Below are 27122 nucleotides of genomic sequence, written 5' to 3' on the forward strand. Positions count from 1 at the left end.
TTTTAGAAATGCTATAGAAACTACAAGGGGGACAGGGAAGAAGAAAGGATACAATTCAGCCAAAGCAAAACGTTTTAAAGCCCTTTTTTTCCCAATGGGGAAGTTAATCCCCATTACAAAAATAGAGGTTAACTTTAGAATGGACTTAATGGTTAATGGTTTGACTGGGTGGTTAATGGTTAACATTGACTGAAGCATGCCCCAAAAGAGATTTCAGGGCAAAACTACACATTTCTTTAAACACATAGTTTGGCCCTTGTGTGCTTCTTCTTGTTCATTCCCGGGAACACAGCTCCCTGCCTTTTAAAGCAGGGAAAGCCGCTACCAGCCTTGCTGCAAATGCAGCGCTGAGTGGAACATGCTTGAAAATATGGCGTGCGGCTCTGTTTGCAAGCGTGCCACGCAGGGGCGTAGCAAGGTTGGAGTGGGCCAAAAGACAAGATTTTGAAAGTCATTTAATGGTGCGAGAGAAAGACATGCTGTTCTGGTAGCTCCAGGTCTTAACACTCACATCCGTTTCGGAGGATGAATACAACTGAAGGAAGCCCGGGCGGGTGCGCAGCTGGGGGAGTCAGTAATGTGACTTGCCTTGGGGGGGGGGCAAGGCAGTGGGCCTCCAGACAACTGTCTCCCCTTGCCCTATGATAGTTACGCCTCTGGTGCCACGCCCCCCTGTGTCTGACGTCAGATGCAGGAGGTGGGGCTGGGGTGCAAGCTATGGCCCCTGACATGGCGGCCTGGGTTCTTTGAACCTGTTCACGCAATGGTGGCTCCGCACCTGCTTTAAGCATATGCTTTCTCATTTTGGTTGCGGTTGAAGATTTATCATGGAGGTCCCTCTCTGGATTATGGCATGGATAGTTCCCAGGAATGCGGCTCCCTGCCTTTTAAAGCTGGGAGAGCTGCTCCTAGCCTTGCTGCAAACAGAGCACTGGGCGGAATATGCTTGAAAATGGGGTGAACGGCTCCATTTGCAAGATCAGCATGCCCCCCCCCACATCTGATGTCAGACGTAGGGGGTGTGGCTGGGGGGGGCAGTGGCAGCGAGCTGAACCGGAGCCAGCAGCAGCATCCCTATGCTCCTGGCTTAAATCAATGTGTCATTTGGCTCTCAAAGGTGCCCTAGAATTTAAAAGTACTGAGTACTTGTCAGGAAATAGGTAGCACTCAGAGACTAACAGAAAAGATCATAAGATGGTTTATTGTAAGGCTATTGTAGGATTCTTCTTCAGCCTTGACTGTTATGCAACAGGGCGATTGTAGAACAACTTAAAAAAACTTCTGGGCAGTTGTACAGAGCTACTATTGGCCATTAATTTCCTAACTGACAGGTTTTGTTTGTTTGTTTGTTTGTTTGTTTTATACTGCCTCACCCAGATGGCTCTAGGTGGTTTAATGTATAATTTTGTTAATTTTGTATCTATCATATTCTATATTTTAATGGCAGACAGTGTAAATTGCCTCTGATCATTAGGTAAACCATGTTTGGGGTCATCTTTTAGTTTAGAAACACTGGCTGATATCTTGACTACCAGTGCTTCTGAAGAAAAATTCCATCCCTTCCCCCAGAAGTCCACTGTGTTACCCCTCCAAAAAAAAAAAAAGTCCCTGAGGGCTGCATGACCCTCAGGGACATATTTTCAGGTAGTACACAGTGCTTCTGGAGGAAAGGGAGGTCACTGAAATTTCTCCCCACCACTGAGCCAGCAGGGGAACTGAGATAGTTTTGAACTTTTCAGAAGCTCTGGTGCTTCTCAGTGATTTTCCAAGAATTAATCATCTGATTAATCACTGTTTACATAGACTGCAGTTTTGCACAATGGGACTGCTTACATCCCACTGAAGTGACTTGATTAGTTTAGTAAGAATTAAGCAGCCTATGGTCAGAGTTGCACTGAAAGCCAGCAAAGGTTTACAGTTCAGTGCAATCACAAGAAAATTAACTATGTTAGGACTTTTCACTTCCTTAAACAGCATGGAAAGTAAAGTCATCATCTCTCGCCTCTGACCACACAGACCCAGTGTATACATTTTGCAGAATGAGGAGACAGAGAGTAGTGAACTGTAGAACATTAGGCTGTAGCAGGGAGGATTTTTTTTTTAAAAAATGTAAAATATAAAAATCTCTCTATGTAGTAAAACTAGCACATCAGAGAGAGAACTATGCTCAACTTTGGCTGCATTCACATGATCACAAGGATCCTGGTTAAAAAGTTAATCAGGATCAGGGAGCTCCATGAAGGCTTGGATCCTAGTTATTTATCCTGGTTAAGTGCTGGTTAACTTGAGTAGTTTGACCACCATTGCCTTGAAATCCCAGCTCTATTCAGTCATTAGGGTCATTCACACAACACAGGCTGCTAGGGTAAACTCCACCCTACCCAAGCAGCCCATGTCATCTGGGAGACCAGGAGGTCTCCCGACCCAGCAGCTGCAGCCCCGGGTAACCCAGATCCTCTACCTGGGCAAAACGTGAGGTAGGATAGAAAAGGAGTCCATCCTACCTCACTTTTGGGTTGTGTGCAGCGCCGGGGCTCCGGAAATGTCTGCCAGAAATGGCAGCCATAGAGCCCTGGCTGCAGCACAGCCAGGGAGAGGTTGCCTCTCTGCTGCCCGCACAGGGCATTGTGGGATTTGGGAGGACTTCCTCCTCCTGATCCCACATCAGGTGATTGCCACAGCAGCACTTATGAGGGTGCACGAGCAGTGGTGCTCCAAAGATGAGATGGTCACATGGGGGGATGTAGGTAGGCTCCTGCCTCCCCCCCCCCACCTGCCAGCCCCAGCACCAATGGTCATGGACATGACCTCACTATGTTGTACAAGTGTACAGATGTCTGGAGTTTTTGTGTGAATGACTTCAAGTGCATGGTACAGATAGGAAGTGTACTGCTCTCCCTGTGTTCAACATGATGTGTGATAACTGTATCTATGTGCAGATCTGTACACTGTACACTCACTGTATGAGTGTTGAATATAATGTGTGAATAGGGATTCTGTGATCTCACAGTCAGCTCCATGGGGCCCACTGACCCTGATTAAGTTTTTAACCAGGATTCTTGTGATTGTGAGAATGCAGTCTTTAATATGCTGATTTTCTTTATACAGGAAGGTTTGGAGCATAGGCATCCATGGGACATTTTCCAGGAGGGGCAAAGCCAATAATCCAAATCCCCCTCCCTGGGAGTATTCCCCATTGACTTCAATGGGAATTGGCTCAATCCGTGGGGAGAGGGGGTGACTGCTCCTCTTGTCTCCGCCTCCGGATGCCCATGGTTTGGGTTTTTTTTAAATGTGGCTACAACCCCCACCCCCACCTGCACTCTGAAGTATTACAACCCAAGAACTCTTCCACTTCATCCTGAAATTGTAGAAAAGTTCTCTTTTTGTCTGGATTGAAGCTAAAGGCTTTCCTTATTAGCAGCCCAAGTGAAAAACAAACATGATTTTGCAGAATCCATCATGTCTGCATTTTCACATATGAGCTCCTTTGGTTTCCAAATTTGCTCTGTTGGCAGCACTGCACTCACCCTGCAAAGAATTACACATATGGTTAGGAACATAGGAACATAGGAAGCTGCCATATATTGAGTCAGACCATCGGTCTATCTAGCTCAGTATTGTCTTCACAGACTGGCAGCAGCTTCTCCGAGGTTGCAGGCAGGAATCTCTCTCAGCTCTATCTTGGAGAAGCCAGGGAGGGAACTTGGAACCTTCTGCTCTTCCCAGAGCGGCTTCATCCCCTGAGGGGAATATCTTCCAGTGCTCACACATGAAGTCTCCCATTCATATGCAACCAGGGCAGACCCTGCTTAGCTAAGCAGACAAGTCATGCTTGCTACCACAAGACCAGCTCTCCTCTCAAGGAGTTAACGCTATGTTCCGACAGATACTGCCTATCCAGCTGATAGGCTGCTCAGAAATTGATGTATATTGTGGATCTAGGAGTGATGGGGCCCAATTCCATGTGATTAAACACAGAACTGCCCCTCAGTTGCATACAAAGCTGGGCAACCTACTATATCTAGCTTTCTTGGCCTGGATTTGTCCCTTTGTAACTATTTTATAATATCTTGTCCTAAATTGTATATGCCAACGTGAATCATGAAGAAATTAGACTGCACCGAATCACTGATCATTTATTTATATTTGATAAATAAATGTTGTTTATCTATGTTGATTATATTGCACTTCTATATCGCAAAAATACATTACAGTATTGCTGTCCTTTGCACTAAAGAGGGATGATACAAAAGGTACTCTGATATGGATAACTATAGAGAACAGCCCCAGGGAAGCTGTGCGTTGAGATGTTTCTGTTAATGCATATTTGCATAAATATACCTGTTTTGTATTCTTACATTCTTGTGAGTTCAGTTGCTGTTTGTACCTTCAAGAAGCCATGTGTTAAAAATACTGTGTTTGGCATGGTGCGTATATGTGTAGGGGGATGATGCTTAACTTGCAGTAGGGTGGGGCTCCAGGAAGGGGGTGGGTCCAAAAGCCTTTAGGTCCAGGCTCAAAAACTACCTAGGTGTACCTCTGTCAGGAAATGCCAGCAGGATCAAAACCCCATCAAACAGTAAGCAAGATTCAGGATTCTAGAGCTGTAACAAAAACCATGGCTTGGCAGTAAACAGAGAATATACGGAAATCAGGGATGTAGTGGAGGGGGCACACGCAGGGTCAGAGTGCTGGTACGTCTCTGCTTCTCTGGCAGTTGGGGTGGGCATGTCCTTGGGGGTTGTCATGGGGAGCACCTGCACTTCTGAATTTGCAACTACACCACTGGTGGAAATGAAGAGTGAACAGGCTAGGAAAACTTCAACAGGATCAGGTCCAACAAACACCAGTATCAGATATCGGGATCAAGTCAAATGCCAGTATAAAGCTGTTGTATTCTATCTAGTAATCTTTTGTGTTGTGGTGTTGGGATGTTTGTCCCTGTGGGGATCCTCTAGAGAAGGAGGTGGGTGGAGTCAGAAAGGGAGAAGGGGAAAAGGGAGTTTTTGCTGAATAAATCTTTAGTCAAATCTACTTAAGTTTTATTTGTTTGTATGAGGGAACCTATAAACCAAAAGCCCTATACAGTTTAGGACCCGAGTACTTGCAGGAATACCAGGTTCCATATCAGCCTGCCTGTGCACTAAGAGCATCTTCAGAGGCCAACCTCCAGGCACCTCCATCGTCTGAGGTGCAGCAGACTGTAATCAGAGAGTGGGCCTTTTCTATTGTGGCACATTGTTCATGGAAATTCTGAGAGAGGCTTGCCTGGTTCCTACACTGTTATGTTTTATTTGTTTAACTTACTTACTTACTTACTTACTTATTTATATATTTATTTGACGTATTTGTATACCACCCAAAACACAAGTCTCTGGGCGGTTTACAACAAAACAATAAAAACAACCAATAAAAAGGTTAAAACATCACAACAATTTAACATTTAAAATGACGTTAAAACTATTGTTTTAAAAAAATTGTTAAAAAACTATTGTTAAAAACTATTGTTAAAATGGGTTTTTAACAATATGGTAAATATGTAAAATGGTACAATATGGTAAATATGGTAAATATGTTAAATATGGTAACAATATGGTAAATATGGTAAATATGTTACTATTAAAACAGTATCTAATTAAAAGCCTGGGTGAACAAATGAGTCTTGACTGCCTTTCTAAAAGTTGTAAGAGATGGGGAGTAGGGATGTGCGAATAGGCTCGAATCTGAACCAGTTCGACATTGAACCGGCTTGGTTCGGAGGTTCAGGGTTGAGCCAAAGCACCGCCAGTTCAGCTCGACCCTGGACCAAACACCCCTCCCTAGTTCGGGGATTCATCAATCCTTTTTGTAAAGTGTGTGTGTTTGTGTGTGTGTGTGTGTGTGTGTTTTAAAAAAACTTACTTGGTCACTCCAAGGTGATGGGGGGGTCCACTGAGGTTCCCCCTTCCCCCACCAGCCTTCCTCGTTTAAAAAAATTGCCCAATTTGGGTGTCTTTGGCCCTTTCTGGGGCCTATTCCCCAGTGTCATTTTGGAGGCCGCCATGCCTGCGCAGTTGGACCCTGCATGGCAGAGGCATTGCAGTAGTCAAGTCTGGAGGTGACCAGCCAATGTACCAGCCAATGTACTACTGTTCTGAGGTCATTTATCTCAAGAAAAATATCTTTGGTACCAGTTAAAGGTGCCTGCACTGTTATCTCTTTGGTACCAAGTGAAGATTTTTTTTAATTCCCCCCGACTTTCAAGGATTTTAGGTTTTAGCTGCCCCTTTTAATTGCTGTGCCATTTTTGCAACTGTAAATTAAAGATGTTTTCATTGTAAGTCTCCTTGGACTTTTTTTTTTAAAGGCATATAAAAAAATCTCTTCCAGGATGAGCCCCTGGTGGCGCAGTGGTAAAGCTGCCGCCCTGTAACCAGAAGGTTACAAGTTCGATCCTGACCAGGGGCTCAAGGTTGACTCAGCCTTCCATCCTTCCGAGGTCGGTAAAATGAGTACCCAGAATGTTGGGGGGCAATATGCTAAATCATTGTAAACCGCTTAGAGAGCTCCGGCTATAAAGCAGTATATAAATGTAAGTGCTATTGCTAGTGCTATTACATTTTGTTCAGGAGGCCCCTGTAGGCGGAAAAAGTAGAGATGGACACTAGTTCGAGGAGCAGACAAGCTGGAAGATCGGCACAGACTTGAAGAAGGAAATCAACTACCGTATTTTACGGACTATAAGACGCTACAGACTATAGGACGCACCTTAATTTTAATCCAGTTTTTCAGGGTTTTAACATATTAAACTGTTATCAACTGTACTGAAAAGTCCTGCTACCGGTAGCGCCAGGAAAGGACTCTCAGCCTTGCTTCAGTTTGTTCTCCTCGCCTCAGATAAGTCCTCTTTCAATTGTTGGTACTCCACTCCTTGTTTTCTCTTCAACCTGCTTCTGACTCTATTTAAAAAACAAAACATCACCCTCTTTCATTTTCCAGCGCTCCGCTTCTCATCAGTATGCACATACCAGAGGAGGGAGCGGCTACCACTTCGGCTTTCTTAATTCTTTACACTTTCTTCAGCTGAATATGCTTGCAGAAAGTAAAACAGAAAGCTGAAAACAATGGTGTTGCTGGTGGTGATGTAATTGCACGATCGGGGAATCCACAGGCCTAGCGGCGGAGGGTGAGCTGGAGCGGCAGTCCCCAGGCTGCACAGAGTTAATAGCATCGTTTAGCATTGTTTGCTGGGGGATACCCCCCCCCCCTCGGGCAGGCTTGCGAGTAAAAGACGCACCTGAATTTTGGTGGCTATTTTTCGAGTGAAAAAATGCGTCTTATAGTCCGTAAAATACGGTAGATATAGAGGAGGAAGCAGGTACTGTTAGAAACACAAGGCCACAAATGCTGGTTGGATCAACATTTGATTGTATCTCAGTGGGATGCTTTTTTGCTCAAAGACGCCTTGAGGTGCAGCTGTATTGTTTTGGAGGTTTGCTGGCCAGTTCCAGGAATGCACTTCCTTGATGCAGCTGACAAAGGTTATCAAATGCACTTGAGAGTGCAGCTCCACTATCTTGAATAGTTTGCTTTCAAAGGGACAAATTCCAAAAGGGTAGCCAAGTGAGTCTGCCGAGGGAATGAGCAGAGTGAGCAAGAACAGCAAAAAGTTGTCCTAGGGCCCTTTGCACGCTATCAAATGTGTTGTGCCATTAACTTGAGTAGTCTACAGCCAACTAGATGCAGCTGGCAAAGGAAACTCCAGACCACAAAAGCTTGTTCCGCAATAAACAATGTTTGCCTTTAAAGTGCTAGAGGATGCTATGCCATTATTTTCAATGGCCTGCACAACTGTGTTTGTGCAATTCTAGCATCCTGCGCAAGAGCCCTCGTGCACAACTGTGGAAAAGCTCCGTTGTTTCCAAATGGAGTGTTCCTCAATATGCCAACCAGTGTTCCCTCTAAGGCAGGCATCCCCAAACTGTGGCCCTCCAGATGTTGCAGAACTACAACTCCCAGAATCCCTAGACACAATTTTTTGTGGCTGGGTCTGCTGGAAGTTGTAGTTCAGCAACATCTGGAGGGCCGCAGTTTGGGGATGCCTGCTCTAAGGCGTGTGCATGTGCGTACGCTCACAAGTTTTTAAATATCTGCTCAGTTAATTTTTGATCCCGCTTCAGGCCCAACTCTGAATGCATGTGCTCACACACTGCCTTGATGTTGCCACCCAGAACAAAATTCATTCTGCACTCAGATGAAAAAAATTAGAGAGAACACTGATGCCAACCTCCGTACACAAATTGTACATGCATTGAACATAATGAGCCCTGAGAAGGACTTGGGAGCGGGCAGCAGGGAGGCTGCTTGAACTTGCCTTCCCCACAGACAACCACTCCTCTGTTGCTGGGCACGCTCCCCACACGCCCAGACAATCCTCCACTGGCCCTGGAAGCGCAGAAGGTTGGGGGCCGGGACATGTGATCCCAGCCCCTGGGAATCCCATAATGCACCGCGCACTCGTGGTGGGGATCCCAGCAGCAAAGGGTGGGTGCCCATCACTGCCACAGCACTGGCTAAAAGTACCGGTGCTGCACACAATGCAAAAAAATGGGGCTAAGGGAGTGCCCACTCCCTTAACTCCATTTAAGAGGCTGGCTCCACAGGTGAGTTTGCCACCAGTCAGCTCCCACAGTTTCATACGTGCAGCCAAGAGCCGGCTTGCCTGCCTTAGCCTGGTCTTGGCTGCACATGTGAACAGCCTCAATGTATGAATATGGCTGAAGTGAACTACCATATGCACATTTTATTTATTTGTTTGTTTATATGTCGCCTTTCAAGAACAACAAAAGTTCTCAACGCGGTTTACATAGAAAAAGAATCAGGAAGATACGGAGAAGATCGTTTCCTGTCCCCAAACGGCTCACAGTCTCAAAATTGAACGTTGCAATGTGTGAATAACTGCATGCTTATACAATGTGTACAGATTTTGTACAAAAGCCACCTAATGGCACAGCGGGGAAGTAACTTGCCTAGGGAGCAAGAGGTTGCTGGTTCGACTCCCCGCTGGTATGTTTCCCAGACTATGGGAAACACCTATATCAGGCAGCAGCAATATAGGAAGATGCTGAAAGGCATCCTCTCATGCTGCGTGGGAGATGGCAATGGTCAACCCCTCCTGTATTCTACCAAAGACAACCACCAGGCTCTGTGGTCACCAGGGGTCGACACTGACTCAACAGCACAACTTTACTTTACAGATTGTACATATGTTGAATGTAATGTATGGCTAAAAGAATCTTGGGAAGTGATGAACCAATTAGGAAAGGGAGCACACTGGTTAATTCCTAAACCAGACAAAGCAGATTGGCATGCCTCCCCATTCAAGCTGTTGCATGCTGGGGAAACATCTGTTCATAGAACGTTAGGAGCACCTCAAGACTCGGAGCAGTGATTGGACTCAGTCTGGTCATGGGTCATGAGTGAGAAGCTATACCCAGAGTGTGTCTCTGGTGTATGCATTCCAAAAAGGCTTTGGTTTCAGGTCAGCAGGAGGCAGGTTGACCCGTGAACAAACTTGGCTGCCTATCTGGGAGCAACATGACATCACACCTGTCATAGCTGGATGCATAATACTTCTGAACAGTTTCCTGCCAGCCTCCATTCTCGTCAAAATAATGAGATCCTTCCATGGTAGGATTAATCCGTCCTACACTCACCAGGATAAGAGAGCACCAAGGGAATTACTCAGACATGGAAAAGCACTTGGGATTTTACTGTACCAGGAAATTCACTGTGGTGAAAGAGTAAATAAAAAGAATTTAAGGTCACTGAGTATTTTGGCTCTTTCTAAAACAAAAATTCACTCAGCTTGGTGGATTCTTATTTTGGGATTCATTTGTTATTAAGTCTCAGGGCTTTTACAAAAATAAATTCCAAAGGAACAGGCTAAACTCCAAAGAAACAGGCTTCATTACTCAGAGCCTGATTTCTGAAGTTAACAAATAAAAATAAAACAATGAGGTTGTTCACACAACTGGGTGGCGGGGTGGTCGGGGGCGGGGCGGCTGGTAAAACTCACCTGGTTAAACTCACTCCCCCCAACCACAGACGAGTGATCACATGTTCTTTGGAGTGCGGACTTTGCTCCCAGATGATCCACACAGCACAGAGGTCCAGCGTCTGGGACGATGCATCCTGGCCTCCAGGAATCCCACAATGCACCATGCACCAAGCACAGTGCATTGGGGGATTCCCCCAGGAGACAGGTGCTCTAGGCACCTGTCTCTGTGTGTGGCCGGGCTGGAAGCAGCCCAAGTTCACACACAAGCAACAAGCCCAGGTGAGGGGAACATTCACTCCCTTAACCTCGACTAATGGCCAGGCTAAGAAGCCAGGCTAGGTGGTGCTGCTCTGCCCCGCCAGGATTGGGCCCAATCCCGGGGGTTTTCACATGCATCCTAACCCAGGTTGGGCCTTCCTAGTCTGGGTTAGGCTGCACATGAGAACAGCCTCAATAGCTTTTCCTTGCCAATGTTTCCTTCAAAAATATTCTGGCAGCTTGGGAAAAGTTCTTCTGAGCATGTACAGATTTCCTTTCCCCAGGGAAATGAAATATTTAGAGCCCCAAGGACAAAATGCCCCTGAGCATGTACAGGGTGCCTTTGTGAAAGAAATGGAAACTCTCCGGACAGCTGTTTCAAAGGACAACTCTCTTTGCTGGAGAGCTGGTCTAAGGGAGGAGAGCTGGTCTTGTGGTATCAAGCATGACTTGTTCCCTTAGCTAAGCAGGGTCCACCCTGGTTGCATTTGAATGGGAGACTACATGTGTGAGCACTCAAAGATATTCCCCTCAAGGGATGGAGCTGCTCTGGGAAGAACATCTAGGTTTCAAGTTCCCTCCCTGGCTTCTCCAAGATAGGGCTGAGAGAGATTCCTGCCTGCAACCTTGGAGAAGCCGGTACCAGTCTGTGTAGAGACAGTATTGAGCTAGATGGACCAATGGTCTGACTCAGTATATGGCAGCTTCCTATGTTCCTGGGGGATCTCATAAAAACTATCCAAGTTCAGTATTTCAATAGAGTACTTTTTCTGAGTTGAACTTTCCCCCTGATCATGAAGAGGGTGACATACCTTAAAAAAAAAAACAGGGAATCATACAATTTTGGAATTGGAAGGGGTCTTGGAGGTCTTCTACTCCAAGACCTTGCTCAGTGGCTGGACTCAGTATAAGCCCTGACAGATGGCTATCCAGACAGTTTGAAAACCTCCCGTGAAGGAGAGACCACCATTGCATGAGGCAGACTGTTCCATTGTCAAACAACTGTTGCAGTTAGGAAAGCCCTCCTAATGTCTAGCCTGGTAGAATTGGCTTCCTTGCCATTTCAACCCATTGCTTCTAGTCCTGCTCTTGGGAACCACGGAGAACAAGCCTGCTCTTTCTTCTTTGTGATAGCTCTTGAGCCCTTTCTCACGACCAGTGAGAAAGGGCTCAAGAGTTGCAGGGAGGAAGTCCAATTTGCAGGGAGGAAGCCCAAAAGTGCTTACCTCCCCACAGATGAGCAGGCTGCCTTCCTTGGGCAGGGGGGACGCCCGCTCAGACAAGCACCAGCTCCTGCCAGTAGCTCCGAGAGTCGAGGTGCTGGGATGCACCACCCCGTGTCACCACACCCCGGAGTGTGTGAGGGGAGGGGGATTCCCCCTCCCCTCTCCAAGTCTGACAGCCGCAGCTGTAAGCAACCGTGGTTGGCACACAATCTCTCAAACGGGGTTAGGAGAGCGCTCGTTCTCCTAACCCCATTTTGAGGAGAGGCTTCATAGGCGGGTTTGCCGCCGTGGTGCTGCTGGGATTGGACTCGATCCTGGTGTCACAAGATTGCCCTCCCAGATGATGCCTGGTCCAAGGTCTCTATCGGAGGAGCCGGGAGCTCTGGGATCAGGATACAAGCAGAGAAACCTGGGTCTCAGGAGCCCAACACAAAGCCTGGAATCCGAAGTAGCAGACACTCCGAATGCAGCACAAGCCCAACCGACGCGTTGTTTCCAGCGGTTTGTTCATTGCCACGCCAGCTTGGCCTTAATTGCCCTCTTCCCCTGGCCAGCTGCCAGAGATTTCATGTCTCTCTTGCTGCCTCTCGAGGAGGTGCTGGCTTGTATGGAGCTCTTGCACCTGCCGTCGCCACTTTTCATGTCTGAGCTGTTGGGGAGTTAAAAGCTGTCCGCCCTCCAGCTTGAGGTCTGATCTTCCATCCCCCAAGTCCTCAGCTCCTGATGGACCGTCTTGTCCTGAACCCTCGCCCTGACCCGTCTCTGCTATCTCCTGCGGGCTGCCAGCCAAGCCCTCTTCTTCAGATGCCTCTCCATCTATTGGAGGGCTGCCTGCCTGCCTCCCCCTCCTCTTCGCTATCTGAGAGTGAAGGCACGTCACCCGGAGGTTCACATACGCGGGCAAAACCAGGCTGGGCTTCCTTAGCCCAGTTTTGTGCACACGTGTGAATAGCCTCCTTCATTTACTTAAAGATAGCTATCAAATCTCCCCTTGGTCTTCTCTTCTCCAGGCTTAACATGCCCAGCTCTTTCAACATCTTAGGCAAGGGGGTATTTTAAGGAGCTTATTTCCAGTACACTTTACAATAATTTGGATTTTGGACTTTAATAGTATGAACTTCTTTTTAGATACACATGCCTTGCATACTTACAGATGATATCATGGTCTGATGGACAGATAACATATAGATAGGTCTATCAGTGGCTACTGAATGCCATAGAATCTGGTACCTTGCCCCATATCATGAGTTTAGGGTAATGGTAGACTCGTAGTACTGCATTCAACTGGGGGCCTCATGATCTAATGGTGTGGCCTAAGCCCTGAGCTGTCCATGAAGTTTGAGCTTGCTCTTATTTATTTGTTTGTTTGTTTGTTTGTTTGTTTGTTTGTTTATTATTAAGAATTTTATACCGCCCTTCCAAAAGGCTCAGGGCGGTTTACATTAAAACACCATTAAAATCAATTAACAATTAAAACAGAAATCATAAAACTGCACAAAATAATAATTAACAATTAAAACACCATAAAACACCAATTAAATAGCTAAAACAATTTAAAAACAAGTTTTAAAAAGCTGAGAAAGCTTGGTTGAAGAGATGTGTTTTCAGAAGTTTCTTAAAAATTGCCAGAGATGGGGAGGCTTGTATCTTAGTAGGGAGCACATTCCACAATCTTGGGGAAGCAGCTGAGAAGGCCCGTCTCTGTGTAGCCACCAAATGAGTTGGCAGCAACTGGAGACGGACCTCCTCAAGTGACCTCAATGGGCGGTGGGGCACATAGCAAAGAAGACGTTCCTGCACAAAAATAATACCTACATTGGTCAGAATGCTTGTTTGCATTACAAATACTTCTCCTCCGCTTTCTCTCTCATTGGGATCAACTATCATAGTTAACACAAATAGAGTGAGGGAGGTTCAAAGGCTATTTTATGCCAGTGCAATATTAGTTCCTCCAACTGACAAGCAGTATGATCTTTCTGGACTGGTCAGTAGGGGCGGCTCTTCCATGAGGCAAAGTGAGACAGTAGCTTTAGGCAGCAGATTATTGGGTTACTGGGGAGGCAGCAAGATGCCCTCTTGCCCCCTGCTATTCAAAAATGGAGAGTGCGCAGGAGGAGGAGGCAGAATTTGGCACCTGCCTCAGGCACACAGAGGTCTTGAGTCACCACTGTTGGCCAGACTTTCTGGCCCTGCCTAGTCAACAAAGCAGAAACTCTGGGTTAGTCCCAACCCTACTTCAACTAGTTTCAAGGAACTGGAGTGGGATACCATGCATTTCAGGTCTGGTTCCTAACTGGCTGGCTGGCCACAATCCATACCTGAAGAATCCCCTTTCAACCATGAAACTCACTGGGTGACTCTGGGTCAGTCATGTATCTCTCGGCCTAACCTACTTCACAGGGTTGTTGTGAGGATAAAAATAACCATGTACTCTGAGCTCCTCAGAGGAACAGCAGGATATACGCGTTTATTAATAATAATAATAATAATAATAATAATAATAATTTTAAAATTTTTTTAAAAAGAGAAAACAAACACAAACAGATAACTCTCACTCACAAGTGACTCCTTCAAAGAAGTGCATTCCAAAGCACACTGCAAAAGCAGAAGCTGAGCCACAGTGAATCTTTCTGGCATGCATTATGCTGAAGTTCAGATTTCATTCCAAACAACAAAACAAGTTACAGAGTGTCCCTGTTCCCCATATGTTGCTCACTGCCAAGAGACTTTGGCCTGGGAGGGGGAAGTTCATCCCATGGCTGCAAAGAGCCTAAAATGGGGGGGAGTGAGAATGAGCATGTGTATCCATGTGCACACTCACAAGAGCAACTGTTTGCTAGAGCTGGAGATACAAAATATTTTCCAGCCTTGAGAAAAATTTGCTTCTGTAAAGGGTTTTGCAATCATTTGGCATCCTTCCTAAGTTGACAAGCAAATGCAGAGGAAACTGTGAGGCTGTTCTCACGCGCAGGCAAAACTGGGCTAACAAAGCCAAGCCTGGTCTTACCCACATGTGGGATTGTGCCTGATCCCGGAGGTATCTTGGCAGAAAACCCAAGCCAGCCACCCTCTTAAACAGGCTTAAGAGAGCTAGCACTCTCTTAGCCCCATTTTTTAGGATCATCTGCCAGCCCCAGATGCTTTCAGCCCCAGATGCTCTCACCGATCGTGAGGAAGGGCTCTGTGTTTGCACAGACTCGCTCTGTAAAAGTCTGCCTTGCACAGTGAGGGGCTCTCCTCTGGAAATGGTCAACTCAGAGGCTGGACAACCATATGTCAGGGCACAGGGTTGAATATGAAGACCTCCAAGGTCACCCGCAGTTCCTACATCCTAATATTCTAAATGCTCTGGCATAATTGTTTGTTTATTTTATTCATTCATTCATTCATTTGATTTCTATACCGCCCTTCCAAAAATGGCTCAGGGCAGTTTACACTGAGAAATAACAGATAAATAAGATGGATCCCTGTCTCCAAAGGGCTCACAGTCTAAAAAGAAACATAAGATAGAGACCAGCAACAATCACTGGAGGTCCTGTGCTGGGATTGGATAGGGCCAGTTACTCTCACCCTGCTAAATAAAGAGAATCACCACATTAAAAGGTGCCTCTTTGCCAAGTTAGCAGGGCTTGACATAATATCACAATGAATGACAGGCTATAAGCTAACTAATGATCCAAAGGTGATTATTTTTGGATGTGTAAGAGAAATAGTATTGCAAATAGACATGGAAATTGTCAATTATCAGATTTACTGTCATTTCCAGAAGTCAAGAATAATGGAGTCTAGAACAAAATAAACCTGAGATTGACATAAACTTAACAGGATTTAAAAAGACTTCTTTTAAGAACAGCCCTGCTGGATTAGGCCCAAGGTCAATCTAGACCAGCATCCTGTTTCACACAGTGGCCTACCAGATGCCTCTGGGAGGCCCACAGGCAAGCTGAGGGCTCAGCTGAGGCATGCCCTCCCTCCTGCTCTTGCTCCCCTGCCATTGGTGTTTAGAAACATCTTGCCTCTGAGGTAGGAGGTGGCTCACAGCCACCAGACTAGTAGCCAGGGATAGACCTGTCCTCTGTGAATTTGTCTAAGCCCCTTTTAAAGCCATCCTAGCTGGTGGCCATCACTACATCCCATGGCAAAGGATTCCATAGTTTTATTTTATTTATTTATCCATTTATCTGTCTGATTTATATACTGCCCTTCCAAAAATGGCTCAGTTTATGCATTGTGTAAAAAAGTACTTCTTTTTGTCAGACCTAAATTTCTTAGCTTTCTAGGTTCTAGTGTTGTGGGCGAGGGAGAAAAATGTTATCTCTCTCCACTCTCTCCACACCGTGCATAATATTACAGACCTGTAGCATGTCACCCCTCAGTCATCTTTTTTCTAAACTGATGAGCCAGCATGGTGTAGTGGTTAGAGTGCTGGACGAGGACCGGCGAGACCCAAGTTCAAATCCCCATTCAGCCATGAAACTAGCTGGGTGACTCTGGGCCAGTCACCTCTCTCTCAGCCTAACCTACTTCAGAGGGTTGTTGTGAAACTCAGGTATGTAGTACACCGCTCTGGGCTCCTTGGAGGAAGAGCGGGATATAAATGTAAAATTATTAATAAATAATAATAATAATAATAATAATAATAATAATAATAATAATAATAAATTAAAAGGCCCCAGGTGTTGTAGACTTACCCCATAAGGAAGATGCTCTAGAACCTAATCATCTTGGATGATCCAGTTCTATAATGTCCTTTTGGAGGTATGGTGACCAGAACTGTACACAGTACTCCAAATGTGGTCACACCATAGATTTGTATAAGGGTATTATAATATTAGCTTCCTAAGCTTCCCTTCCTAATGATTCCAAGCATGGAATTGGCCTTTTTCGCAGCTGCCACACATTGTGTCACACATTCAACAACCACAAGATCTCTCTCCTGGTCAGTCACCGACAACTCAGACCCCATCTGTGTATATGTGAAGTTGGGGTTATTTGGCCCAATATACATCACTTTACAATTGCTAACATTGAAACACACATGCCATTTTGTTGTCTGCTCCCCCAGTTTGGAGAGATGCTTTTGGAACTCCTCACAATGTTTTGGATTTCACTCCCCTAAGCAGTTTGGGGTCATCTGCAAATTTGTCCACCTCACTGCTTACTCCAACTTCTAGATCATTTATGAATAAATTAAGAAGCACTGGTCCCAGTACAGATCTCTACCCCACTTCTTATCTCCCTCCATTTAGAGAACTGTCAGTGATTCTCAAACTTGGGTCCTCAGGTGTTATTGGACTTCAACTCCCATAATCCTCAAGCAAAGGCCACTGAGGCTGGGGATTATGGGAGTTGAAGTCCAATAAAACCTGAGGACCCAAGTTTGAGAATCCCTGGTCTAAATGCTTCCCCTCCATTTAGGGAACATTTATATCTACCCTCTGTTTCCTATCCTTCAACCAGTTACCAGTCTACACATGAACCCACCCCCTTATCCCATGATTCCTCTGGTACAGAGCCGATTGTAGGGATAAGTTACACATTTTTGCAAGGAGGTCAGCAATTTCACATCTGAGTTATTTAAGGACTCTTGGGTGAATGCCATCTGAGGTAAAGTGTGCCGTCAAGTCGGTGTCGACTCTGGGTGACCACAGAGCCCTGTGGTTTTCTTTTGGTAGAACACAGGAGGGGTTTACCATTGCCATCTCCCGTGCAGTATGAGATGATCCCTTTCAGCATCTTCCTATATCACTGCTGCCCGATATAGGTGTTTCCCATAGTCTGGGAAACATACCAGCGGGGATTTGAACCGGCAACCTCTGGATTGCTAATCAAGTCATTTCTCTGCTGCGCAATTAGGTGGCTGGCAATTTAATTCTTAATTTTTTCAGACAGTTTAGAGTATCATCTCTCATCACCTCTAACTGACTCAGTTTTTTAGCCTATGTCCCTTAGAAGCTGGGTTCAGGAACAGGTAATAGGCTCAGTATCCTCCGCCATGAAGACTGATGCAAAGAACTCATTTAGCTTCTCGGCAATCTCCATATCCTCCTTAATCATCCCTTTCACTCCCTCATCATCTAATGGAACCACCACCTCCCTGGCAGATTTCCTCCTTCTGATATATGTAAAGAAGTTTTTGTTATTCCCTTTGATGCTTTTAATGAAATGTTCCTCAGACTCTCTTTTCGCCTCCCTTGCACTTCTTTCGTCAGAGTTCAAGGCGAGTCTCAACCCTTTAGGGGGTTTTCAGGGAGAGCAGATCTAGCCCTCTCTCCCTGCAGATGATTGCCTGCGGAACCTAGGCCATCGGAGCCCGGCCCGTGGAGCCTGGATTGGCCGCCCACACGACTGCTGGCTCCGTCACAGAGCCGGCGGATGTGGCGGGGATCGAGGGCCGTGCAGCCCCCAGAAGTTCCAGGATGCCCCATGCAAGCGTGGGGGGCATCCTGGAGAGACCCCCAGGGCCGGAAGGCTGGTTTCAGCCTCCCGCTGAGGGTCTCCTCATGTGTTGCCGCAACGTGGAGCCGCACCACAGCAATACACGACCAGGAAGAAGAGGTTAATGGAGTGCTTGCTCCTTTAACCTCGGCTAAGGGGAGGGAGAATTAGGCGGGTTAGCTGCCGGGAGCTGCACGGCTCCCATGGCAGCACACGACCACCAAAAAGCAGGCTAGGCTCCCTTAGCCCACTTTTTGGTGATCGTAAGAATCGCCTCTTTGTGTTTCTTTCTGTTCTCTTCACTGGGGCAGGCCTTCCAATTTCTGAAGGAAGTCTTTTCCCCCTTCATGGCTTTCTTGACTTTACTTGTTAGCCATGCTGGCATCCTCCCAGACTGGCGGTACCTTTCTTCCTTTTTTTGCTATACTTTCTAACTGGGCTTCTATTATTGTGGTTTTAAATAAACTCCATGCATTCTGGAGTGGAGTGACTCTCCTGATTTTCCCTTAGAGTTTTCTTTTCACCAAACTCTTCATTTTAGAGAAGTTTCCTCTTCTGAAGTTCAAAGTGTCTGTGTGAGAATTCCTTGGTGATTATCTCCTTGCATATAGCAATAGCACTTACATTTATATACCGCGTTATAGCCGGAGCTCTCTAAGCAGTTTACAATGATTTAGCATATTGCCCCCAACATTCTGGGTACTCATTTTACCGACCTCGGAAGGATGGAAGGCTGAGTCAACCTTGAGCCCCTGGTCATATATGTTGAATATTTGATCACACTATGGTTACTGTTCCCTAAACATTCCATGACACTGACATCTCACACCAGATCTTGTCCACTGCTCAGGATTAAGTCTAAGATCACCTTCTCTTTGGTTTCATGACCAACTGTACTATGGCACAGTTGTTCACCGCATCTAGAAATTTGGCCTGTTTGCCATTACTTGAATGTGAATTTACCCAGTCTATGGGGCTATTCTCACGATCAGCAAAAATCAGGCTAGGAGAGCTTAGCCTGATTTTTGCTGATCGTGTAAACCACCGGGCTCGCAGATGAGCCCAGTGGCTTACAAGTGGCTAGCCTGCTTTTTTAGCCCTCCCCAAAGCCCGGGTTTGCAGACTGAGCACTCCGCAAACCCAGGCTTTCCAATTGTGAGTAGCCGCGGTGCGGCCCCGTGCTGTGGCTACTCACAAGTAGACCCCCAGAGGGGAGACAAAAAGCCACCTCCCGGCTCCGGGGGTCTCCCCAGTATGCCCTGAATGCTCGTGCATGGCATACTGGAGCTTCCGGGGGCCACATGGCCCCCGAGCTCCCCAGCCCCCGCCGGCTCCATCACAGAGCTGGTAATTGTGTGGGCGGACAATCTGGCCGCCCAGGGCTCCCTCCCACGCACACTCCAAAACCGGGTCTCACTGATCATGAGACCAAGCTCAAAGTGTGATTGATTGAAGTCACCCATTATTACAGCTCTGTCTCCCTTTGACGCCTCCCTGATTTCTTTCTGCAGCTCCCAGTCACTGTCAGTGTTTAGATCAGGGGGGCGATAGCACGTTTCCTTTCAGGTCTCGTATTGTCACCTGTTTCTGTTGAGGACTCTGGTCTTTCTAAATTTTCTAGTTAGATTCCATCCCTTCTTTAATATACAGTGCTATTCAACCCACAATTTGCCCATCCCTGTCCTTTCTATAGAGTTTATATTCAGGAATAACAGTGTCCCACTGGTTCTCACTGTTCCACCACATTTCCGTTACGCCCACTATATCTATGTTTTCATTAGCAACCAAGCACTCCATCTTGGCTCAGAGGTTTCTGGCACTGGCATACAAGCACCTATACACTGAATCTCTTGCCTGGTGTGTGCTTTCTTATGGCCATTTGATCTCTTTGACCAGTTAGCGCATCCTCTTGTCTGCTCTTTACCTGGTTCTACTCTGTCCCCTTCTGGTTTATCTGAAGTGTTTACACCCTCACACCTTAAGGGATAGGGTTGCCATGTCCCCCAGAATTTAGGGTAGCCCTCAGATTTTGGCCCCTCCATCCGGCTGCTAAGTATAAAAATCTGTCAAATAAATAAATAAAATGCAAGATACTTGCTGCATGGTTTGCATAATATGCAAATTAGGCCACCCAGATTTGGGAAGCTTGAATATGGCAACCCTATTAGGGTTTGCATTTGCTGAACCGGATAGTGCCCAGCTCCTGTCAGCTATCCCCCAGGTTTTGTTTTAAAAGCTGCTCTGCAGCTTTTTTTATTTTAAGCACCAGCAGTCTGGTTCCATCTGGGTTCAAGTAGAGCCCGTCCCTTTTGTACAGGCTTGCTTTGTCCCAATGCCTAACAAATCTAAACCCCTCCTTCCAGCACCACCATCTCATCCACACGCTGAGACCCCTCAGCTCTGCTTGTCTTGCTGGCCCTGCATGTGGAACAGGTAGCGTTTCTGAGAATGCTACCTTGGGGCAGCCTGGCAGTCTAAATTTTGCTTCCAGGACCTCCTGACTACATTTCCCAACATCAATGGTGCCAAAGGGCACCACAACAGCTTACTACTCCCCAGCACTGCCGATCTAGATGCTGCATAAAGTCCGCAATCTTCCCACCAGGCAGGCAAGTCACTGTGTGGTCTACACACAGGTTACAGACCCATCTTTCTATACCCCTAATGACTGAAACACCCACTACTAGGAGCCCCACCCACCCGTGGAGGAGTATGAGAGGATATGGGCTCATCATCCACAGAAGGGGTCCCTTCTAAAGGAGTGTTTCCCTCTTCTTCAGAATGATGTACTGCTTCCCCGAGACCTCCATTCTCCATGATAGCAGAGGAGCCATCAACCTGGGAGTAAGATGCCTCTAGGCATCTAGATGCCTCTAGTCCCTGAAGGACTCATCTACATACCTCTCTGACTCTTTGAGCTTCTCCAAATCAGCCACCTTGGCTTTGAGAGAACAAACTTGTTCCAAGAGCCAGGAGCTGCTTGCAATACACCCATGACTTCTGCCCATCGAGCAGATAGTCATACATACCATGCCTTCTGCCCATCAAGCAAATAATCATGCAACACTCTGTCCAATACACTGGGAAGTGCCCCTTGCCCTGTGTTTTCATTGCAGGTTCACTGCTTTGGTTTCCACATTCCTAGGATGAAGGAATGAGCCCCACTGCCTAATAAAGTAATCTGAGGAGAACTGACTTCCCAGGGATTGGCATTCTCTATAGCCACCCTGAGGCTATGGAATGCACTCTTCATCAAAACAAGAGCTTCCCCACTGTTGACCGCTTTCAAAAAGCCTCTGATTAGACACCTTTTCAACCAAGCTTTTAATTGGATCTGCAAACTGTTTTTAAATGTTTAAATTGTTGTTTCAATTTTTATGTTTCATTTGTAAATTACCTGGAAATGTGATTCCGGGTGGTACATATATGTGTAGAATAAAGCAAACCAACAAAGAGGAAACACAGCAGCTATTCTTGATTCTCTTCTTCCTAAAGTATGCTTTTTAAAATGATTTCCTTTTTTCTCTATTTTTATTTATCAAATTTGTAGACTGCCCCAAATTTCCATCTTTGGGCAAAAACGAAAACCTTAAAACCATTTAAATAGGTTTTAACTTTTAAATATTTGACATGATAGTCACCAGTATTGGGGACTAAAGGTTTACAAAAAGGAGCTAAAGTGTTTATTACAAGATTTTCAATTTAGGCTTTAAGAAATCCCTAACACTGGGGTTAGGGATTTCTAATAATACTTGGGTTTTTTGTTTTCTGTGACATGTAACCATTTTCACATGGGATGCACCAAAAATCCTACATAGAAATGGCTTCTTGCAAAGCTGCTGTGACTTGTACCATTAGATTCTAGACACTTTATCCTCATCCCTCCCTCTGACCTTTCTAAGAAGTTAGTTACTCCTGGCATAAATCTCCTTACAAAGGTTAGCAAGCAGTAGCGGTAAATTAATTCTCTAGGGTTCATCCAAGCAAGAGAGGCTCATGGAGGGCAATTTACAGAGGGCCTTGTGAAATCTGAAAAGACTCCTGAAACACTTGCACAAATCTGGAGCAGTTTTACTGTAAGTCGGCACTGCAGCAGGAACTGAAGGAAGGCTGTTTTGAAGCCAGTTCCATATTGGACCAAGCCCAGAATGTGTTGAGAAGATCCATATCATTTTGTTGGCTGAGACTAAGGTCAATATAATCCAGAATTCTGGCTCCACCAGCGACTGGCAGCTGCCCCTGAGAAGGTCACAAACAGGACATGGTGGTGATGCCAGTCCCCTGTCAGTTTATGACCAGCATTTGGTACTCAAAGCCATGACTGAAGGTTCCATGTAACTCTCATAGCTAAGACATCAATAAAATAGTTGCCCAACAGACTGTAACAGTATCCAGAGGTGAACGAGGGGCATAACTGTAGATAAATATAGTACTGACAGTTTTAATTCCGAAATTCAATGTACTGTAAAACATACTGGAAGGTGGTTCCTTAAATGCTGTCATGCCCATTGCTTTTCAAAAGACAACTATCTCCATCAAGAGAATAAGTTAACAAGAAATAATCTCCAGAAAGGAGAGACTGGGAAGTTCTTCTCCTTGGTAAAGGAGGAGACATCCAGAGAATACTCGTTCTTGTTAAACTTAATCTGATGAACAGGGAACATTTATAATAAATTAGATTTTACACCTGCAACAATACTAGACATTTTCTAGACATACATCCCATGTGCCACCTACTGGCTTTTACAGCGGTTTTCTATTTCCCCTCTTGTGTGTTTCTTTGTGTGTGTGTGTGATACTATCCATCCAGCCTTATTTTTAAAACGCCAGCTGCTAAATCCCTTATGCGCTAAATGCTGTGAAAAAAGATTTCGCATTTTAGGTGCGAGTGTTATTTTGCATGCTTTAGCATTACTTAGCATACATTCGTGAAGCAAAGGAACGAAGGCTACCACATTAGAAACCAATGAATCAGAAACTACTTGCTAATCAGCAAAGGTAACCCCTTCAGGCGTACAACTGGAAAGCGCTGGCAAAATAGAACAAAACTACTATTCCCGGCATGCATTTGAGGCTTGGAGGATGGAGGAGACAGCCTCAAGTGGGCAACCTCCCAGCATGCACTGGGCTCCTCCAGTTTCCCGAGAGCGCCCTAACAGGTAAAGGAGGTCAACGAATCCGCCATTTCCGGCGCGCGGTGCACGACGGGAATGCGAGTAGTGCTATTGGCCGGTGCCTGCCCCGCTTTTCGGCAAGCTAGGCGGGCACGAAGCGATAGCAGCGGCCGAGGCGGGCCGGCGGAGCAGGAGGCACCCCGCGGGTAAGTCCTTGTCGGAAGCGCCCGATTTTCTCGGGGTCTGCGCGCCCCTCTGGCCGAGGCGGGCGTCGAAGAGGGATCGATTTAATGCGCGATTTGATGACGTAATAACGGCTCTGGAGACGGAGCCTCCGCTGGAATCGCGCTGGTCCATGCGCCGGCTCTCATGGCGTCTTTCTGTTCTCGCCGACCCGCGCGGGCGCTCGCTGCTCAGTCCTTTCCCCGCTTTAGGAGCTTCTGTGGCTGGTCGGCGCCCCTCCACGGTTAGGCCTTCCGCCTAGTCTGCTTCGAGCGCTCATTGGCCCCTTTCGCTTCCTTTCTGCGTTACGATTGGCTAGTGCTCTGTTGATTGACAGGGATCCCAATGGGGTCAAGTGCCAAAGTCTTGGCCCTTTGGGGCACGTGGGCTTCTGGGGCACCTTGAAGGCCCAGAAAGAAGGGAAAGACAGAAAGATGCCTTTTGGTCATTTAAAGAGCTAAGGTGCACAAGTACCTGTCACTAGGTATCTTATTCATGCTTTCCTGGAAGTAAGCCCCATTAAGAAGACTGGGACTTATTTCTGAGTGAACATGGATAGGATCATGCTGGTAGATTCTTGTGGCATAAGCTTTTCAATAAGAGAGCTCACTTCCAATAATATAATAGATACCTACTCAGAAATTAGCGGCATTTCTTTCAGCAGAACTTAACTACCAGACAAATCTGTAGAGCACTGCAGCCTTCACTACTTGAATTGTTTTGTTAGTAGTGTTTTCCTCATTTGGTGCATGCATGTCTGTTCGCACAGAAAAACAGTGGTAAACTGTGTCCGGTGGACATGATTTGCAAGTGGTACAGTCTGTGACACTTCTGTATAAAGCTCAACTGCATGCATAAGAGAGCTAGCATGGTATAGTAGAGTGTTGGACTACAATCTGGGAGATCTGACTTCAAATCCCCATTCAGCCATGAAACTCACTGTGTGAGTCTGGGCCAGTCACCTATCTCTAAGTCTAACCTACCCCACAGAGTTGTTGTGAAGATAAACATAATCTGTATACACTGCTTTGGAGGAACAGCAGGATATAAATGTAAAATGAAGTGAGAGAGTCACATGTTCTGAACTTCTGTAGGATATCCCTGGATGAGGAAGGTGGCCAGAGGAGAAGGAGAGTTGTATATTTTTAATAATTGTGTAGTAAAAAGAACTTGGCAGGTGCAATTTGTCCTGAAGGGTAAAGGAAAGCTCTGCTTGTTATAATTTATTTTGCACTGCAGTGAAAGGTACATGAGCCTTTGTACATGATACTCTGGGAAGAGTATCTAGGTTCCAAGTTCCCTCCTTGGCTTCTCCAAGATAGGGCTGAGAGAGAGATTCCTGCCTGCAACCTTGGAGAAGCCGCTGCCCGTCTGTGAAGACAATACTGAGCTAGATAGACCAATGGTCTGACTCAGTATATGGCAGCTTCCTATGAACCCTGATCTCCCTGGTATTTGGTGACCCTATTGCTGTGTCATATACTCTATTAAAATAATTATGGGACACTTCTGCCACAAACAACTTGTTTGTGGCAGACTTTAAGTTTACTATTTGTATTGCTTTGGGATGTGCATTTGAAAGGACTTAATTTGGAGTGCCACCTGATCTTGTTCATGTATACTTGGAAATAATGCTCACTGTGTTCAATGGGCCTTGCCCATTGAACAGGTAAGTGTGCATAGGGTTCCAGCATGCAACCTTGCTTTTTGTACTCAGTTAAAGTGATTCCAAGCTTTCAAGGTGTATCTGTCTATCTTACCAATGAAGTGATGTTCCTCCTTAAATTACTGCATTGACTTCCACTCCACTCCCAGATCCAGCATGAGTGTCTCATCCTTGCCATCAAAACCCTCTTTATTTCTCTGCTTTCATACCCTAATATATCCCGTCCCATTACTCTTGCTCCTCCAAGCTATCCAAGGATATCCTCCTGCCTTGCTTCCTTCCTACCCCTCCTCCAAAATCACCTTTTCATGCAGCCTTTGGCACAACCCCCAGTTCCTGTACCCTGTTGTAACAAAGCCTATATTTGCATAACTGAAATAAGTGCATATGCTTCCTTTGTTTACCCCTGCCCCCACTCTCTTCAACTGAATTTTAGATTCAGAGCTCTTTCACTAAGGACCCTCTCTTCATATATGCTGTAAAGCACTGTGCACACTGATAGCACAATAGAAGTATAAACTGCAGCATCATGTTTACATTCAGTATCAAAAGATACAATTTTGTGCATTGCACCTAACTTGAAAAGGGTCCCAGATGCCTGATTTCCTGGAGATGTTTGTTGCTGTCACCTGGAAATCTGAAAATGTTATGCAGAGCTGTGTAGGACTGATTCCTACATATCTCAGATTGACTCGGGAAAAACTGAGGCTGGTGACTGCAAAACTGCAGGATGTGGCATTCAGATGGTTGGATAGCAGCTAGACCAGGGTTCCAGGGTTTGGTGTGAAGACACATGATGCAGCAGCTTTGAAACTAAGCAGGTCTGGGCCTGGATGGGAGACTGCTTGGGAACCCTCATGCATTCCACCTTGAGTTCCATCATGAGAGAAAAGTATACTATACATAAAATAAATCATGCATACTCCATAGCATTATGGATCACACAGCTGGGAAATGGCTTTCATGAACACAACAACCCTGCTGGATCAAGACCAAGGCCTATCTAGTCCAGCATCAAGTTTGACACAGTGGCCCACCAGATGCCTCTCAGAAGCCCACAGACAAGAGGTGAGGGCATGCCTTCTCTCTTGTTGTTGCTCCCCTGCAACTGGTATCTAGAGGCATCTTGCCTCTGAGGCTGGAGGTGGCCTATAGCCACCAGACTAGTAGCCATTGATATTTCTATCCTCCAAGAATTTTTCTGAGCCTCTTTTAAAGCCATCCAATCTTGTTGCCATCACTGCATCCTGTGGCAGAGAATTCCATAAATTAACTATGCATTGTGTGAAAAGGTACTTCCTTTTATCGGTCCTAAATTTTCCAGGCTTCAGTTTCATGCAATGACTCCTGGTTCTAGTATTGTGAAAGAGAGAGAAAAATTTCTCTCCACTCTTTCTAAAGGTAAAGTTGCACCGTCAAGTCAGTGTTGAATCCTGGCGACCACAGAGCCATGTGGTTTTCTTGGTAGAATACAGGAGGGGTTTGCCATTGCCTCCTCCCACACAGTGTGAGATGATGCCTTTCAGCATCTTCCTATATCACTGCTGCCCAATATAGGTGTTTCCCATAGTCTGGGAAACACCTGTCTGGGAAACATACTAGTAGGGATTTGAACCGGCAGCCTCTTGCTCGCTAGGCAAGTTACTTCCCCACTGTGCCATTAGGTGGCTCCACTCTCTCTGCTCTATGCATAATTAATACACCTTAGTCATGTCTCCCTGCAGTCACCTCTGTTCCAAACTAAAAAGCCCAAGATGCTGAAGCCTCACCTCATAAGTCAGGCGCTCCAGGCCTCAGATAATCTTGGTTGCCCAAGTGCTGCTGTGTGCACGCATATGTACAAGGGGCTGTAGCCAACCTTATTGTACTCCCACCAGCTGGACACCCAGAGTTTACAGCCCCTATGCCTGTTCACCTGCTGTCTAGACTACTGTGGCTGGGTTAAGCTCTTTTTTTCTGTGCTTATGCACCTGAGTTTCTAGGAAGGGGAATATGAATTCATGTTGCCTGTGATCTAAATGACAAAAGGGTGTCTTCAATTCCTTTATTACGTCACTGACCAGCACAGTATACAAACAGAAGCCCAGCAAAATAAACCTGCAAGGTTATGATACAATAGTTAAGTACATAGTTAAACACAGTTAACAATTATTCTT

The 27122-nt window shown here is 45.9% G+C and overlaps 1 protein-coding gene across 3 annotated transcripts in view; it reads left to right on the forward strand.

Moving 5' to 3' along the window:
- Positions 1-23106: 23106 nt before the first annotated feature.
- ZNF131 (zinc finger protein 131) overlaps positions 23107-27122 on the forward strand; it is a 31034-nt gene continuing 27018 nt past the window's right edge. Inside the window, exon 1 of one of the 3 annotated variants that reach the window (XM_053303001.1) lies at positions 23107-23284. Coding sequence is in view for 1 of the 3 variants with exons in the window: in XM_053303000.1 (XP_053158975.1) it covers positions 23434-23544 (111 nt within the window). In the remaining 2 variants the exon portion in view is untranslated. Of the gene's footprint in view, positions 23285-23421; positions 23545-23695; positions 23763-27122 lie in introns of those variants that run through there. The other 2 variants (XM_053303000.1, XM_053303002.1) reach the window with 2 other exon arrangements.

This window comes from Hemicordylus capensis, chromosome 2, assembly GCF_027244095.1.
Source record: "Hemicordylus capensis ecotype Gifberg chromosome 2, rHemCap1.1.pri, whole genome shotgun sequence".
Lineage (NCBI taxonomy): Eukaryota > Metazoa > Chordata > Lepidosauria > Squamata > Cordylidae > Hemicordylus > Hemicordylus capensis.